Source organism: Vombatus ursinus, unplaced genomic scaffold (assembly GCF_900497805.2).
Source record: "Vombatus ursinus unplaced genomic scaffold, bare-nosed wombat genome assembly UNPS02010320.1, whole genome shotgun sequence".
NCBI lineage: Eukaryota > Metazoa > Chordata > Mammalia > Diprotodontia > Vombatidae > Vombatus > Vombatus ursinus.
In genome coordinates, this window is record NW_020950098.1 from 3,041,608 (window position 1) to 3,058,182 (window position 16,575).

The 16,575-nt window shown below is 37.3% G+C and overlaps 1 protein-coding gene across 4 annotated transcripts in view; it reads left to right on the forward strand.

The window, feature by feature from the left end:
• The window catches only part of GRIP1 (glutamate receptor interacting protein 1), a 790,436-nt gene that overhangs the window by 585,393 nt on the left and 188,468 nt on the right, over nucleotides 1-16,575 (forward strand). For all 4 annotated transcript variants that reach the window (XM_027854162.1, XM_027854159.1, XM_027854160.1 and 1 more), the window contains exons 3-7: nucleotides 3,328-3,463; nucleotides 4,844-4,989; nucleotides 8,608-8,691; nucleotides 12,654-12,729; nucleotides 14,504-14,649. In XM_027854162.1, coding sequence (XP_027709963.1) covers nucleotides 3,328-3,463; nucleotides 4,844-4,989; nucleotides 8,608-8,691; nucleotides 12,654-12,729; nucleotides 14,504-14,649 — 588 coding nt within the window. The remainder of the gene's footprint in view (nucleotides 1-3,327; nucleotides 3,464-4,843; nucleotides 4,990-8,607; nucleotides 8,692-12,653; nucleotides 12,730-14,503; nucleotides 14,650-16,575) is intronic.

Genomic DNA, 16,575 nt, shown 5'->3' on the forward strand with positions numbered 1-16,575 from the left:
CCTTATAATTAATTACTTTGTATATAGTTATATTTATTCATTTTATATGTACTTGTTATATGTCCCCTATTAGAATGTAAGCTGTTCTTTGTAATCATATCTCTATTGCCTAGCACAGTTCTGATAGATAGTTAATACTTATTGATTATCAATGTTCTGTAGATTCTGTTGAATTTTTCCATGTGCTCCCAGTATTTATGGACATTTTTTTCTACATGATTTCCTCAAGTACTGTATTAAGATTTTCTTTTTTGTAATTTTTTTCTGGAAAAAATTATAATCCTTATGTTAATCTTGTTCCATTATTTCCTTTAATGTTTCATTTTCACATTCCAATTCTATATGCGTTGTTTGTCCTTCGTTCTTAAAGAGGACCATGACATCAGGAAGGTGATGTCATGACTTGCAAATGAATTGGATTTAAGTGAGGGAGAGCTGTGCAAAGTCACCAGCCTCAGTCTCTCCTTCAGAGACATCTGAGTCTAGTGGCAAGATATAGATCAGGATGACTGGAGATTGCCCCAGATGCAGTGGGAGACCTTGGCCTTTTTAAGCGAAGGTCTTTCTCAGGTCTCAGTTTGACTGAGGCAACACCCATTCAGTGATTCCGGCTAGGTAAGAAATGAGGCAAAAAATGGCCAATCAAAGAGAACCAGATTTCTTATAGTCTTTCAGGGAATCTACTGTTACGGAGTGCATCTCTGTTTTTTGTTTTAAATTCTTTGGTCTTTGGTTGGAGTGCTCATTTCTATCGTATTTCTTTAATATTGTTGAACAACGCTTTGCACTTCTGAGCCATCCTGGAGATTCTTAGTGGTGGTAGTTGTGGGGGATGGGGAGGGAACTTAACTTTTGTTTCAAGGGACATTGCAGAGTTTGTTGTGATATTTTCACCAACCTTAGAGGATTTTGAATCATTTTATTTTATTGTGATATATGTTGAAGTGCCTTCTTTCTTTGAATCTTTGTTCATTCATCCTCCTTAGCCAGCTTTTGTCTGCCTTAATCACTATTTTGATATTTCTGTGGTGTTCTTGCTGAAAAAAAAAATACTTATCTCCAATTCTTTTCCTTCCATAGCCATTGCTACTCTCCCCCTGGCCCACGCTTTGTTTTTGGCTTTGTTTTAACTATTTCCCCCAGATAATGAGGATAACCCATAAAACACTGTTACAGGGAGATTCTGATCGGACAGTGGAGATTCAACCACTAAAGAATTCTTCCTAAAGTACAAGTCCAAACATGTCGCCCTCCTCCAGCAAACTCCAGTGGCTCTCTCTTAAACCTCCAGAATCAAATAGGAAATCTTCTGTCTGACATTTAAAGCTCTTTATAACTGGCCCCACCTACCCTTGCAGTCTTCTTACACCTTACTGCCCTTGATGATTTAGTGACACCGGCTTCCTTGTGTTACTCCTACAAGATGCTTCATCTTCCAGCTCTACATTTCGATAGGCTGTTCCCTATGCCTTCTTTTTCTCCTTTCTGGTCTCTGCTTTCTGACTTTTTTCTAGTGTCAGCTAAAATTCCACCTCTTACAGGAAGCCTTTCCCAATTCCCCTTACTACTAGTGCCTTCCTTTTCTTGATTGTCTCCAGTTTATCCTCTACGTATCTTGTTTGTACATAGGTGCTTACATATTGTTGCAATTAGATCAATGTTAGATTTGATTAAATGGTAAGTTTCTTGAAGGCAGGAGCTATCTTTGCCTTTCTTTGTATCCCCTGTGCATGGCACATAGCAGGCACTTAGTAAAATTTATACTATGATGTGACTTGATTGACTTATTGAATCTCAGGGTTGTTCTGATTCATAGACCTCAACTGGTCTTGAGAGTAGGATTCTATCTAGGACATGGCCTGGGGAGTACCTGCAGAAGTAGGATGTCTAAACTTGCCTTTGCCACAAGGATCTTTGGCCTAGCACACAGACTGTGGGAAATGGTGAAAACTGGAGGCAGGAATGTTAGGAACAATGACACCTCTACCCACTCTGGGAATAGGGGCCCATCTAGGAAACTGCCAAAAGGTTTGCTCTGAAAGACGTTGGCTAAAATTACCACAAAGGGTCGCTCTGAGCCAGCATGAGGACTGTGGAAGTGAGGGGGAGGCCAAGGATGCTGTGGGAGCACCAGGGGAAAAAAGGTTGATGAATTGGTATTGTCTTTTTCAATTAGAATTACATGCACGACAAGTTCTTTCACTTTTCTCCTTCCCAGCAGTGTGGAATTTTCTAGATTTAGGAGCATTTTAAATTATTTGGTGTGGCCAGGGAAAAGCTTCCCCCTAAGATACATTTTATTCCACCATTTTCCCAGGATTCCTTCTTTTAAATATTTGAAGACAACTACTGTGTCTCTCTCCCTCTCCCCCCTCCAGGTGTTCTCTTCTCTAGGCTAAACATCCTCAGTTCATTTAACTGATAGTCATACAGACCTCATTAAGGTTCCTCCAGCTTCAAAGTCTAGTATTCTATGAGTCTATGAAAGCCGTGACCAGAAGACCTAAGGTAGTTATCCAAGGATTCAACCACAAATCCGGCCATATCATATGTCATGTTATGAGACATTCTGTCATCCATGATTTGAGTCACTGTTGTGATTTAAAGGGAATTCTGTCTGCATTCTTCAATAAATGAAAGTAAATGTCAGCAGCCAAGATGTGGGATAGGCTGTTGGTAATCGTATTGATCTGCAATCGTGTAGAGAACTGTCTACTGAGAGCTGCTGAAGCCATGCCTTGTTTATGTCATGGTTCAAGCAGGAGGCGCCTTCCCCTCGAGGCAATCACATTACCTTCCCTATACCCCAGCATGCCTCATATTACTTCAGAACCTTGTAAGTCCAGGCACCTTGAAACTGGGCCTTTGTGGGATTTTGTCCTCTAAAGAACCCCATTCATCTACAGTGTTATAATTCAATTCTTCCTTCCCAATTTATTTGTTGTTGTTAAGATATAGTGTTCTATAAAAAGATCACTTGAGAGTGACAAAGAACAAAGAGAAAAAATTGTCTTTTGTGCATAAGCCAAGCCAGACTATTTATTGGTAACCCAGAGCGAACTACCCCACTGGTGCCCATTTTAATAACTTTTAATGGAATATCTGCTTCAGATTTATTCTCATGCAGATTTTTATGATGTAGACTGTGAATTGTAATGGAAAGAGCCCACAGATACTTTTTCCCCATAAAAATGTAAGATAATTTGATGGTGGGGTGGATAGGGTGATAAGATAAGTTGGGGAGAGCTAGTCCCTAAATACACTCACACACAAAGCATATATAGTCCTATTTGCATTTAATAAAAATAAATAATTTTCTTTTAACAGAGGAATTCAAAGGTTCCACGGTTGTGGAATTAATGAAGAAAGAAGGTACTACCCTAGGGCTTACAGTGTCGGGTGGAATTGACAAGGATGGAAAACCAAGAGTATCTAACCTTCGGCAAGGTGGAATTGCTGCCAGGTAACCATGGCTAGAATCACCCTTCCCCCCCCCCAAAAGTTATAGTGGGTAAGCTGGCTTCAGAAATGAAAAACTCATCAAAAAGGTCACTGATAAATAAATGACGACCACCATCTGCAAGGCAGCACATCAGAGCAGAAACACAGCAGGGCATATCTTTGGAGGTCTCCCACTCCTCTCTCTCTCACAAGGTGGCCCTGGGCTAAGCCAGAAGGACCAGCAAAATCTTTCAAAGTTATTTCAAGAGTCACCAGTTGCTCATAACTTCTAATTTTGACAAATTTGTTCAGCAAGCTTCCAAATAAGTCATTGCACCAGAAATAGGCTGCAGGTGGAGAGTGACATTGCTTTCCTTTTGTGGCGGGGAGGGGGTAAGTTTGGGTAATATCAATTTAAATAGGACATTTAAAAATGTAAATGGGATATTTAAAAAGAAATTTTAAAAGAATTTTTTAAAAAGGCATTGAAAAGAAAAAACAGACATACGGCTTGAAAATAACTATCCCTAGGAATGGTAGAAGACAAAAATCCAAAACCTAAAAAAAGAATTTTTATGCTCCATGTTCCTTCCTTTGATCTAGGGAGAGTTCTAGTGTCCCTGAATGTCCAGAAAGTCATGTCAGTTGTAGTTTAAAAGAAGGAAGAAGGGGCAGCTAGGTGGCGCTGTGGATAGAACACTGGCCCTGGAGTCAGGACCTGAGTTGAAATCTGGCCTCGGACACATAACACTCACTAGCAGTGTGACCCTGGGCAAGTCACTTAACCCCAATTGCCTTACCCCCCCCCAAAAAAAAAGAAAAAGGAAGGAGAGTTCCAGCAAGAGTTCTAACTTTTCCTTTGACCCAGCAATTCCACTTCTAGGGCTGTATCCCAAGGAGATCATAAAAATGGGAAAAGGACCCACATGTGCAAAAATATTTATAGCAGCTCTTTTTGTGGTGGCAAAGTGTATAGAGTGTTAGTCTTGGGAGTCAGGAAAACCTGAGTTCAAATCCTGCCTCAGATTCTTGTTAATTTTGTGACCTTGGGCAAGTCACTTAATATCTCAGCCTCAGTTTCTTCATCTGGAAAATGGGGATAATTATAACAGCTACCTCCTAGAGCTGTAGTAAGGATCCAATGAGCTCCTATAGGTACTTTGTAAGCCTTAGAGCACTATATAAATGCTCCTCATTATTGTTATTATTAGCCTGGGAACTCCTCTATACATCATTTCATATGAAGGGGTTAATATGGTGATTTGGTTTAGCCAACTCAGGTATCAATGCTTATATGTTTGTTAATGAAAAGAATGTTGGATTGGGTGAGGGAGGGAGGGTAAAGTGAGTCTTCTGAATGAAGAGAATAATTACTGACAAACACAAAATCTGTATTTTGCAGAAGCGATCAGTTAGACGTGGGAGACTACATCAAAGCCGTGAATGGAATCAACCTCACCAAATTCCGCCATGATGAGATCATCAGTCTGCTGAAGAACGTTGGGGAAAGGGTCATCCTCGAAGTGGAGTATGAGCTCCCACCCATCTGTAAGTCATTCCATTCCTGAGCGATATCTGTTTTTTTTTTTTCTTTTTTAGGCAGTTGGGGTTAAGTGACTTGCCCGGGGTCACACAGCTACTACGTGTCAAGTGTTTGGTCTGAGGCCAGATTTGACCTCAGGTCCTCCTGACTTCAGGGCTGGTGCTCTATCCACTGCGCCACCTAATTGCCCTAGGGACCTCTCTTTCTAAAGCAATTTTAAGTCTTCACTTCTGCCATCAGTGCCTCTTCATAGGCATGGTTAGTTCCTTATTATTTCATAATGATTTTATTTATCAAAATCAGTGCCTTTTAAGTAAAAATTAGTCCAACTAGCAAGCAGTAATGAAATGACTAGGATGCCATTCCATTAAGGACATATGTTAATATTTTATGCAGCACCTACTATGCACCAAGCACATGCTAGGTACTCTCTTTATAGAATAGAGGTAAGCATAGGTCAGATCATTTCCAAGAGGTTTTTAATTGGCTCTTGAGCAGCTTTTGTTAAATTATGCAGTATGAGTAGTAAACAAAGCAGGCAAGGTCCTGGCTCCTGCTTCATATTTGTCCTGTTCCGGGGCAGCAAAGTGGCACAGTGGATAGATCACCAGCCCTGGATTCAGGAGGACCTGGGTTCAAATCTGACCTCAGACACATAACACTTACTAGTTGTGTGACCCTGGACAAGTCACTTAACCCCATTGCCTAGCCAAAAAAAAAAAAAACCATATTTGTCCTGCTCCCATGTTTAGTTGAGAAGTTTAAAAGTTGATGTGTTTTATTCTTATCTTCAATCCTATGTTACTTCTCATTTTTTTCCCATTGTTAATGCCTCAGATTCCTCATGTGACCCTCGAGGTCCTCACTCATGATCCTATTCAGTCAAAGGGCCACATGTGGCCTTGTGGCTGCAGGTTCCCCAACCCTAGAGGGAAGAATAAGGCACATATAAAAAAAAGTATAATACGAATTACAAAAAAAAAAAGACAAAGGCTTTTATTCTTTCAGATGCATCCCCCCACTATTTAGCTATTTTTCATGATCATTTCTTATGTGGTAAAAAGAAATTTAGACCTCTGAGGGCGAAGAGGTAGAGAAAAAAATACAGGTCCTTTTATTTACTAGGCTTAGATGTCATCAGAAAACTGAAGGAGGGTGCCAGTCATTAAATCAGAGCAAAAGTAACCAAAGCTAAGAAGCCCACAGTTCTTTGATGGTGAACCAACCCCAGGAATGAGGTCAAATTGTCCAAAAAGATGGAATTATAAAATACAAGAAAAAAAACCGTTGCAGTCCTCCCAGCTCCTAAAGCCTTCTCCTCCATGATAACTTTCTATCTATTCTCTATGTATGTCTTGCAAATACCTTATTATTTTGTGTCCTCTCCCACTAGAATATAAGCTTTTTGAAGGAACTGTTTTTTGCCTTTCTTTGTATCCCTAGCACTTAGCACATTGCCTAACACATAACAAATGCTTAATAAATACTTTTTGACTGATTGATGGCAGATGTCAATCATCATACAAAAATAAAAAGTCACAGGTTAGTGGGCTTTGATCCTGATTATGTTTCCTAAATTACCAGAGATAACGTTCTAACCTTAGCACCCTTCCAATGGCTAATTTTGATTCTTTAGGCAAACCACTTAAGTGTACCTTGTACTCAGATGTATATGTAAATAAAGTAATTATGCAATGCTTTTCATTTCATGCATACAAAGTATAAATGCACAGCCATCCAGAGAGAAGTCATGCAACTTAATTTTTTTTTAAAGATTCATGAATTCAACTAAAATTAAGTTAACCCTTGATTACTTGTACTAACAATGATATGAATAATCTAAGAAAATGGGAAACCACCAATGCATTTATATGTGGTCTAGGAATGACATGTGAGATTGTGAGATTTTGATTTCTAATCTTTCTAATCCATATTTACTTAAGCTAATCTCTGAGCAGAGATGTACTGGCAGAAAGAAACTAATCTAAGATTAAAATGGGTTCCAGGTGAGCTACACGTAATTAATTGAAAATTGACTTAATGATTTAAATTTAAAGAATGGAAAGGTCAAAACATTCTTGACTAATTTCGTCAAGGACCCTGGTGTGTCATACAAATGAGAGGACATGTCTTCCTTTTCTTTTAATTAAAACCATAGTCCCACATTCACAGCTTCTCATGCCTACAGTTTCCAGCTGATTAGAACAAAATGAAATTTGTGTTGTGGCAGGAATAGAGCGTTTAATTAAATCAGTGAGGTACTGAAAACATTTGCTTGGCTGTTACTTTATATTATTTTGCTTTTGATCCAAGTATTTTTTGTGTGTGTTTGTTTTAGACCATGACCAGATAGGATGCAAGTTTTATAAATTGAATTATGTGACCTTCCAGAACCATGGTCAATCCTTTAAGTATTTGGAATTCCTGACATTTAAAAATTTTGTCATTAATGCTTAATTATAACTACTTGCTGTTCCTGTAAATAATTAGTAATGCCCTTTTGCAATATTCCCTAATCTCATGATGACAGTTTTATGTAGTAAAGCTATTAGATTCTGGTGATATTAACACACATTTTGCAGCTATAAAATACATACATTTCTGCATTTTTCTATCAAAAAATTATGTATGTGTGCAAATACATCAGAACTGCTGTAAAGTTCTCTGCCTTTGTTCTACAGACTATTTCAAAGTTTCTTTTTGCAACGATCTAACAATTTCATCATTTGAAACAATCGCACCAAGTCCTGCAAAAATGGAATAAGCATGGTGATATCTCATCAAATTAATCATGGCTTTCTCAGCTCCAATTATTTTTTCACCTGCCAATTTTATCTCCATAGCTCTCTTGCTTTGTTTAACAGCAGTGTCGATTTAGGCAGAAAACATATCGTGTCAAAACATCTTTGTCCAACAGCCTAATCAAGCGATGCCAATGGAATTCTGACAATCGTGTCCTCCTGCTCTGCCAACTGGGCAAACATACAAAAAATAAATTATGTTCTGGGACTCAGAAATTTTATTCTTCTCATAAACCACCAGTTTGGCATATTTTTTAAGGGAAACCAATTTGCTACTTATATTTGTGAAAGATCTTTGTTATCATTTTTAAAAAGCCAAGATTCCCAATTATTCTCCCCTTGCCAACTGAATTATATGTATAAAAAGAGCTGTCATTTTAGTTCCAACTCAATTTATAACATTTAGTGAGAATGTGACTCCCCCCACTTTCTATATAATTTCAGTGCTTTTATATAGGATGGTAGATTATTAGATCTGAAAAGGATTTTAGAGATTCTAAAGTCCACCTTCCTGATTATACGCAGCAAGAAAGTGCAAGTAACATACTTTACCGGGGTCACAAACCAGATTAGTATCAGAACCTGGATCAGAACCTAGATCTTCAGACATTGAATCCAGGGTCACATCCATTATACACTGTTGCTTCATTTGGGTGCATTTGATTCTTAAAAATCACTCAAATGTTTGTTTGAAATCGGGATATGGAGTATTTCATGTTACACTTTAAAATTATCATTTTATTCTATGAATGATAATATACAGTGCTTTGGCCAAGCTTCCCGCCTGATTTCACATTTATTTTTTGCTGTTTTTTTCCTCAGCTGTACAAGGATCTGGCGTTGTGTTCCGAACGGCAGAGGTTACTTTACATAAAGAAGGCAACACTTTTGGTTTTGTGATACGAGGTATGTCATTATTGGGGAAAGTTGAATGATGGGCCAATCCGACAAAGTAGAGGCGGTGGATTTGCAATCAGTTATCCAGGTGTGATGTGTCCGGTTCCCCAACCACCCTGGAGACTTAGTATGCTCTTTTTTTCTTAAAAAATAAAATTCAGTATGCTCCTTTTTCTTAAAAAATAAAATTTTTCTTAAAAATAAAAAAACCTATAAAAACAAAAGATATCAATAAAATTCTGGGTTTTTTTTTTAAAGACCTCAATGTGCAAAAGTACATTAAAAAAAATTACTCTTCTGTACCATGATTTCATCCTGTTTAGGCACCTGGGGTTGCAGTGGGTAGAGTGCTGAGCCTGGAGTGAGGAAGACCTGAATTCAGACCCAGCCTCAGGGCTGGGCAAGTCGCTTAACTTCTGTTACCTCAGTTTCCTCAGCTATAAAATGAGGACAATAACAGTACCTATCTTGCAGGATTGTTGCAAGGCTCAAGTGAGATAATATTTGTAAAGCACTTAGCACAGTTCCTGGCACATAGTAGGTGCTATATAAATCTTTATTCTCTCCCTCCATCCTCCTTCCAACCATCTAGCCATGGTCTACTTTTTTTTTTTAACAGAATAATATCTATGAATAGCCTCACTGTGGCTCCAACTTAGGTTAATATCTTAGAGATTAAGCCACCTTACATAATTTCATTCCTTTTCAAATTCATTTTTATTATCATGATTTTCTATAAACTAATTGAAGATTAATTTTTGGTCTTCTACTGGATCAGATTTCAAGTGAATGTATTTAGATTTAAATTTTGCCCATTCTTATCGTAATCTCCCAAGGATATTAATAATAATACAGATTTCAAACTGATTCAACTTGGCCAAGATAGAATTATAAAAATAAGCAATTGTGCCACTTCAGTATAATTTCTAACCCAAAGCATTTTATATTTGGTGGTAGTGATTTCCACCCTTAAAGATGGGTCTACATTACTGTTGTAATTATTATTGTGAGAATAGGATTTCTCATCAAATTATTTTAGGAAATTTGCTTGGCAGGGGTGGGGGGAGGGAAGTGGGTCTCAATTTGTCCACAAAGGGAATATCTTTTATGAGAGGTTAAGTGGCATGTCCATTGTCCCTCAGCCACTATATGACAGAGGACTTGAACAAATGTCTTCTTGACTCCATGATCAGTTCACCATCCACTGTGCCACATCTACTTTCATTTAGATACTGAGTAGAAAGATTTCATTGTAGGCCTTTGGACACCTATAGCAAGGTTGTCTTAGCAGAACAAAAATTTCCCCCAAACCTTGAGATGATTTCAGTAGTCATAACTCAGGTTTTCTTGTATTACTGAGACCGCAACTTTGTGTGACTCTGTTTTACTTAAATACAATTCACATGTGAGTCAAGACATCACCCTGTGATGTCATTGGTCCTCTTCAAAAATGAAGATGAACAAGATGCATGATATAAGTGACACATTTTCACCAAAAGTAGTAAATGCTTTGTAATTTAAAAAAAAACCCAACAGATGTTCATCTAACATATAATTCTAGGTGCAGAGTTTGCACCGAACTTTAACACCTGTGAGACACTGTGATTAGACAGAGGAAAATCCCTGGCCTAGGAATCAAGAGACCTGATTTCCAGTACCAGCTTTACTATTAACTTGTTTTGTGACCTTAAGCAAGGAACAAATTAATCGGCTCCCCATTGCTGATTGTATTTAAGCTAAGGTGGTAGAACGTTTCTCCAGGATATTGCAGAATTATCACATCAGGTAGGAGGTTTTACCTGATGGCTTCTAAATTCTCTTCTAACTCTAACAATCTTGGGGAAATTTTTTTTAAATGTGTTTTTCTTATTATATACAATATATTATTTATCTTAATATGATTTAATTTTTGATTACTCTGTGTAAATGTTGATATCTTTTTGTATCACCAACTTTATAAAAATATATTTATTTTTGTTGTGAATATAACAATCAATAAAATGGACATCATTTCTATACACATTAAAAAAGAGGATTGTACATGAAACTCAAGATTGCTATTGTATACAGTTTGTTTTTCTTTTTAAAAATAGGATAAATTAGATTTGAAAGCTGGCTTTCTGGACTTTCTTCTTATCAGCTTTTTTTTTTTAAATAGAAGATGTCTCAATGACCTCTCTCTCTCCCCTTCCCCCTCCTCTTCCTCCTTCTCCTCTTTTTTCTCTCTCCCTCCTTCTCCTTCTCCTCTTTCTTTTCTCTCTCTCCCCCTCCCCCTCTTCCTGTCCCTTTTCCCCTCCCTTCCCTTCCCTCCCTTTCTCTCTCTTTCTCCCTTTCCTCCCCTACCCTTCTCTCTCTCTCTCCCTCCCTCCTACACTATGCACTCATCCTTCTCTCCCCTCCCCATCAAGGAAAAAAAGAAAGAAAATAAATATAAATAAATAAATAAATCTCTTGTAACATATACATATTCTAGGAAAACAAACAACTACATTGGCTATATCTAAAAAGTATGTCTTATTCTGCATCTTGAGCTTCTCACCACTCTGTAAAGAAGTGGGTGCCATAATTCTCGCTGGTCTTTTGGAATTGTGATTGATCTTCGCATTGATAAAGTCTTTCAGAGACTTGTTTGTTTAAGTAATAATGTTGTTATTGTATAAATTATTGTCAGTTCTAATTCATCATTCTTCATCAGTTCATATAGGTATTTACAGGTTTCTGTGAAACCATCCATTTCAGCAATTCATAGGGCACAATAATACTCCATTACATTCTTATACAATAATTTGTTCTCTTGTTCTACAGTAGATGGGCATCTCATACTTTCCAGTTCTTTGCCACTATGATAAGAGCTCCTAAAGGAATTTTTATATATATGGATCCTTTTCTTCTTTCTTTGATCTCTTTGAGATATAGGCTTCTCTTGGTGGTATTGTAGGGTCCAAGGATATGCATAGTTTAGGGACTTTTGGGGAATATTTCCAAATTGCTTTCCAGAATGTCTAGGAAAACTCACAGCTCTACAAACAGTTCATGAGATTGCCTATTTTTCTATAATCCCTCCAACATTTGTTATTTCCCATTTTTGTCAGCTTTGTCAGTCTGAGTGGCATGAAATAGAACCTCTGAGTTGCTTTAATTTGCATTTCTCATTAGGGATTAGCATGGATTTCTTCCTTGAAAAACTATTTCTTTTGACTACATATCTATTTGGAAATGGCTCTTGTTCTTATAAAATTGAATTTACACATATATGTGTATGTGTAAAGATGCTTTAGTGACTCTCATACCTCTCTCTCTCTCTCTCTCTCTCTCTCTCTCTCTGTCTCTCTCTAAGAGATAGAGAGAGAGAGAGAGACACTCTTTATCAAAGGAATTTGTTGCAAAGATTTTTCCAACTAATTGTTACTACATTCTTTTACTTGTGCAAAACTTTCTTATATTGTTTAATCAAAATTATCTGTTTTGTCTTCTGTGATTTGTTCTATCCATTGTTTGATCGTGAACCCATTCTCTATCTGTAGATCCAAAAGGTAAATTCTTCCTTGGTTCTCTAATTTTTTAATAATGTCCCCCTTTATGTCTAAGTAACGTATCCATTTAGACCCTGTTTTGGCATGTGGTGTGAGATGTTGGTCTTATGCCTAATTTCCGCCAGACTGCTTTGCAATTTTCCTAGCAATTTTTCTCAAATCATCACTTATTTCCCAATACATCCCTACCTCACCCAGAGAGCTATAAGAATAAAAAAGAGAGGAAGGGAAACCAAATCTTCTTAGTCAAACCAACCAATACAGCACTTGGGTTTGACAGCGTAATTCTCATCACATTTCATTTTTTTTAAACAGCTTCAAAACAGTTCATCTTCCCAAATACATACTTCCATTTTCAGCTTGCATATTGGAAATGAACTCTAAAAGCCATAAAAGTGAAAACTTTTTAAAAACCATTTTGTTCTTTTTCTTTCTTAGGTGGAGCACATGATGACAGAAATAAATCTCGTCCTGTTGTAATAACATGTGTTCGACCTGGAGGGCCTGCTGACAGGTAAAATTCATCTTTTTCTGTAGCTATCTAGATAGATAGGTAGCGAGAATGAGGTAGATCATTTGGCATAGAAGTTGATAAATTTCTTACAGGGTTTAAGATAAACAAATTTGCAAATTTAGAATTTTATGTTTATTTGTAAGACTGCATTAGAAGAGTGTGATGTATGCATGTTTTTTTTTTTTAAGTACAGAATGCTTGTGCCCTTTTCTGTGTTTAAAAAGACAACTCATGCAGCCTTTTCATAATAAGCCTTGGAGATAACTAAGATATTTAAATTACAACAATTTGCTTTCTTCTTAAGGAACAAATGTTTGTTTCTGTTTGTTGCCACCCAGATCAGCAAACTGTCATCTATGACTTTGAATGAGTCTATGAGATGGATATTATGGAATTAATAGGAAAGAAGTTTGCTGATTAACAGTTATATATACAAACTGATTTTTTTACCCCAGCATAGATGTGAAGTGACATTTTAAACAAAAATGAATTGGGGAAGAAACAAAATAGGGAGGTTTTTGTTTGTTTGCTTTAAGGAATGAAAAAAAACAAAAAAAAATTCTGACTTCTGTCTTGTGAGAAATGTTCACCTTTGACAGGTATCACAGTCCAATATTTGAGTATAGATTTATCTGTTTTCTCTTTGCCTCCTTCCTTTTTGAGATATAATATATATTTATATATAATATATGTGTACATATGTATATATATTTTATGTGTATATATACATACATACACATATCCACACACACACACACATATATATATATATTTTATATATATATATGTATAATATGAAAAAATTTTTCCTGGAAAAAATGAGAATACTACTATATCCTTTTGCCATTCCAAGTTGGGTTGGGCACAAAAGGAAGATTAACTGCTAAGCTGTGTGCAAACTAGCATTGCCTTGTATTCTGAGAGATATTAGATTAAAGACCTGAAAGAAATCTAATCATCTACCGTTTTAAAAATGAAATATCAAATGCCAAGAAGAGAAGGTGAGAATTATCTAAATGGAAACTGTGAAGACCCCTTTTTCATTCTTCATAGATTTTTACATTTGACATTTTCTCTAGAAATACATCAACTTACCAGATCCTCACATCTTATTTGTTCTGTCACTCGGGATAGGATTTGATACCAGATGCTAACCTGAGTGCTATTCTCAGCAATGTTATTGAAGGGTCTTTCCCTAATACTGGCAGATATGGAACATTTAAATTAGGATGAGAATATTTGCTCCCTTCCCCCCAGCTACATAAGACTGAATTTAATTTATTGATTGCCAAATGGCACTATAAAACAGTAGGGAAATTTGCAGCCCAGGGAAATTTTTAAGCATCTTTCCCTATCCTACTTAGGTTCACTGGTAGTCAAAGGAATCAAATCTGCACTCTTTCCTGCTCACTTCCCCTGGGCAGGTAGGTGAGTGTTTATTTCTCAGGCTTACCATAAATCATTTCCAGACGCCAGGCAGTCAAGCTAAAAGGAGGAAAAATATTCTTTGGATGGTCCAAATGTTATCTATTAATAACTTGGCTATTTGATAATGTGTAGTTATTATTCTTCTCTTTTCAGAGCTTTAAATAATAGCAATTTCACCTTCCCCTGATAGTGCTTAATATTGTTATTGTCAGAATTGATGCTTTAAAATAAATGCAAATGGGATTGATGGCAGAAAGTACGTGAGATGACGGCTTTAAATAAGTGAATTAATGCCCAACCCCATTATGTTAAATTAATAAAGACTGTTACTTTAATCCTCCTTTAGAGAAGGCACAATCAAAGCTGGTGACAGGCTGCTGAGTGTGGATGGAATCAGACTTGCTGGTAACACACATGCTGAAGCAATGAGTATTCTCAAACAGTGTGGGCAGGAAGCAACACTGGTGATAGAATATGATGTCTCAGTAATGGGTATGTATGTTGAAATTCCAAAGGTGTATTCCCCAAGCTATTTGTGATATGTTGCCATCCATCCATGATAAGCCACTTTGGAATTAATTATGACCCTCCTGTAGCAGATAGGTTCTTTTCAGTACTATATCATTAATCTTTTTGGGTTCAGGAGGAGGTGAAGGCAATTTTATAGTAATTTCAAATCCTAAGGTTGATAGGATCTATAATAAGGTTTTGCTGTATCTGTGTGGTTCTCTCTGGCTTATAAGCACTTTGCTCCCTACCATTCCTCAGATCATTAAAATGGGGATCGTTAATGTAGAGCAGAGAACCCCTATCCATTTACAAGCATGAGGATTGGAAATGGAGAGCATTTTCTCTGGTTGCTGTGGATATAAGGGAAAAAATTAGGACCTCATGTTTTCCTGCCTAACTTGGGAATATCTCCCCTCCTAAGCAAAGGCAGCAGTAATGGCCAATCTTGTAATCCGACTGAGACTTAAGGGAAAATGTATAGGCATGTATCATCATTCAAGTGAAGAATATCTCAGATCTACTTCTCCCACCTCTAATAAAGCTGGTTTCTGATAGAGATGTTAGCAACTGAGAAAAAGGCTAAGGCTGAGGATTTGTATGATGTTGACTGGAAAAGAAAAAAATTATCCAAGGTGAATTAGAACCTGAAATTGAACCTAAATCAAAGAGTAAATGTGCTTGCAAGTTTCAGGCTGTAACATGTGACCTAACTCCGCTAAGCAGGTTTTACTGCAATGAAATGTAACAGAAAAGGGGAACTGTACATTACAAATGGCAGATTCCTTTATTTCCCACTCTGTGTGATTCATGTGGAACGGGTTTCTTGAAAGTATCCTAATCTATCTTGTGGGCCAGATGTCTTATAGAAGCATCAGATTTACTAAATGTCTTAAAGTATATGAGATTTGAAGAGTTTTCAACAGGATAAACGGTGCGGTCTCCCCTTTACAAGTGAAGTCCAGGACTGAACATTTCTTCTTCCTTTAAAAATGGATAATCTTCGAATTAGTATACGTCACAATTCAAAAATCCTGGGATGCTGCTAAACCTGTGCAGAAGAGAAAGTGAGAGAGAGAACAAGGGAGGGAAGGAGAGAGAGACGGTTCAAGGGAGGGAAGAAAGAAGAGAGAGATAGATATAGGGAGTAGGAAGGAGAACAAGCACAGGTATTGAACCCATAACCGTTTATTTCCAAATGAAAAACAATTTCAGTGACAATTCCTGGAGTAATTCTAACCCTGCTAGGATAAAGTTTACATAAGGATAATGTGTTGTTAATGGTGGCTTGCTGAACTCCTGCATCTTAACTTGGTGGGATCGTTGTTTCTAAAACATATAGACATGTACAGCTTTTGCATGCATTTGTCTTTTATCGTATTTGTTGTCTAATGAGCCAAGGGGGTTGAGTTGTTTGGCTGAAGAGGAGTATTAGCTACTCCCTGGCCCTCGCCCTCGCCCTCACCCTCATATGGGTAGATCTGTTCTTTCTCAGCTTTTCCCTTCAGGCATCCCCATGGGTGTGATTTTTCCCCTCTAATGAGATAATATTTGTAAAGTGCTTCACACAGTGCCTGACACATAGTAGGTATCATATTCCTTTCCCTCTTAGTCCCCCAATCTCCTGTGGTGGGGATGTTGGAGGCCTTTAACCTGCTTTGGAAGAGAATTTACAAGATCTCCTCCCACCAGAGCTCTGCTGGCTCAGGTGGTACCTAGGTTTCTTTTTGCGGTATGATTTTATTGAATTTTTTTCCTGCTTTAAGAGAAGTAATACTACTGCATTTCCATAAAGATCTCTGATTCATCTTGAGTTCCTATGTGGTAAAAAAAAAATCATCCCAGTGATTAGAAAGAATTTCTGTGTGTGTGTGTGTGTGTGCATGTGTGTGTGTATTTGTGTCATGATTG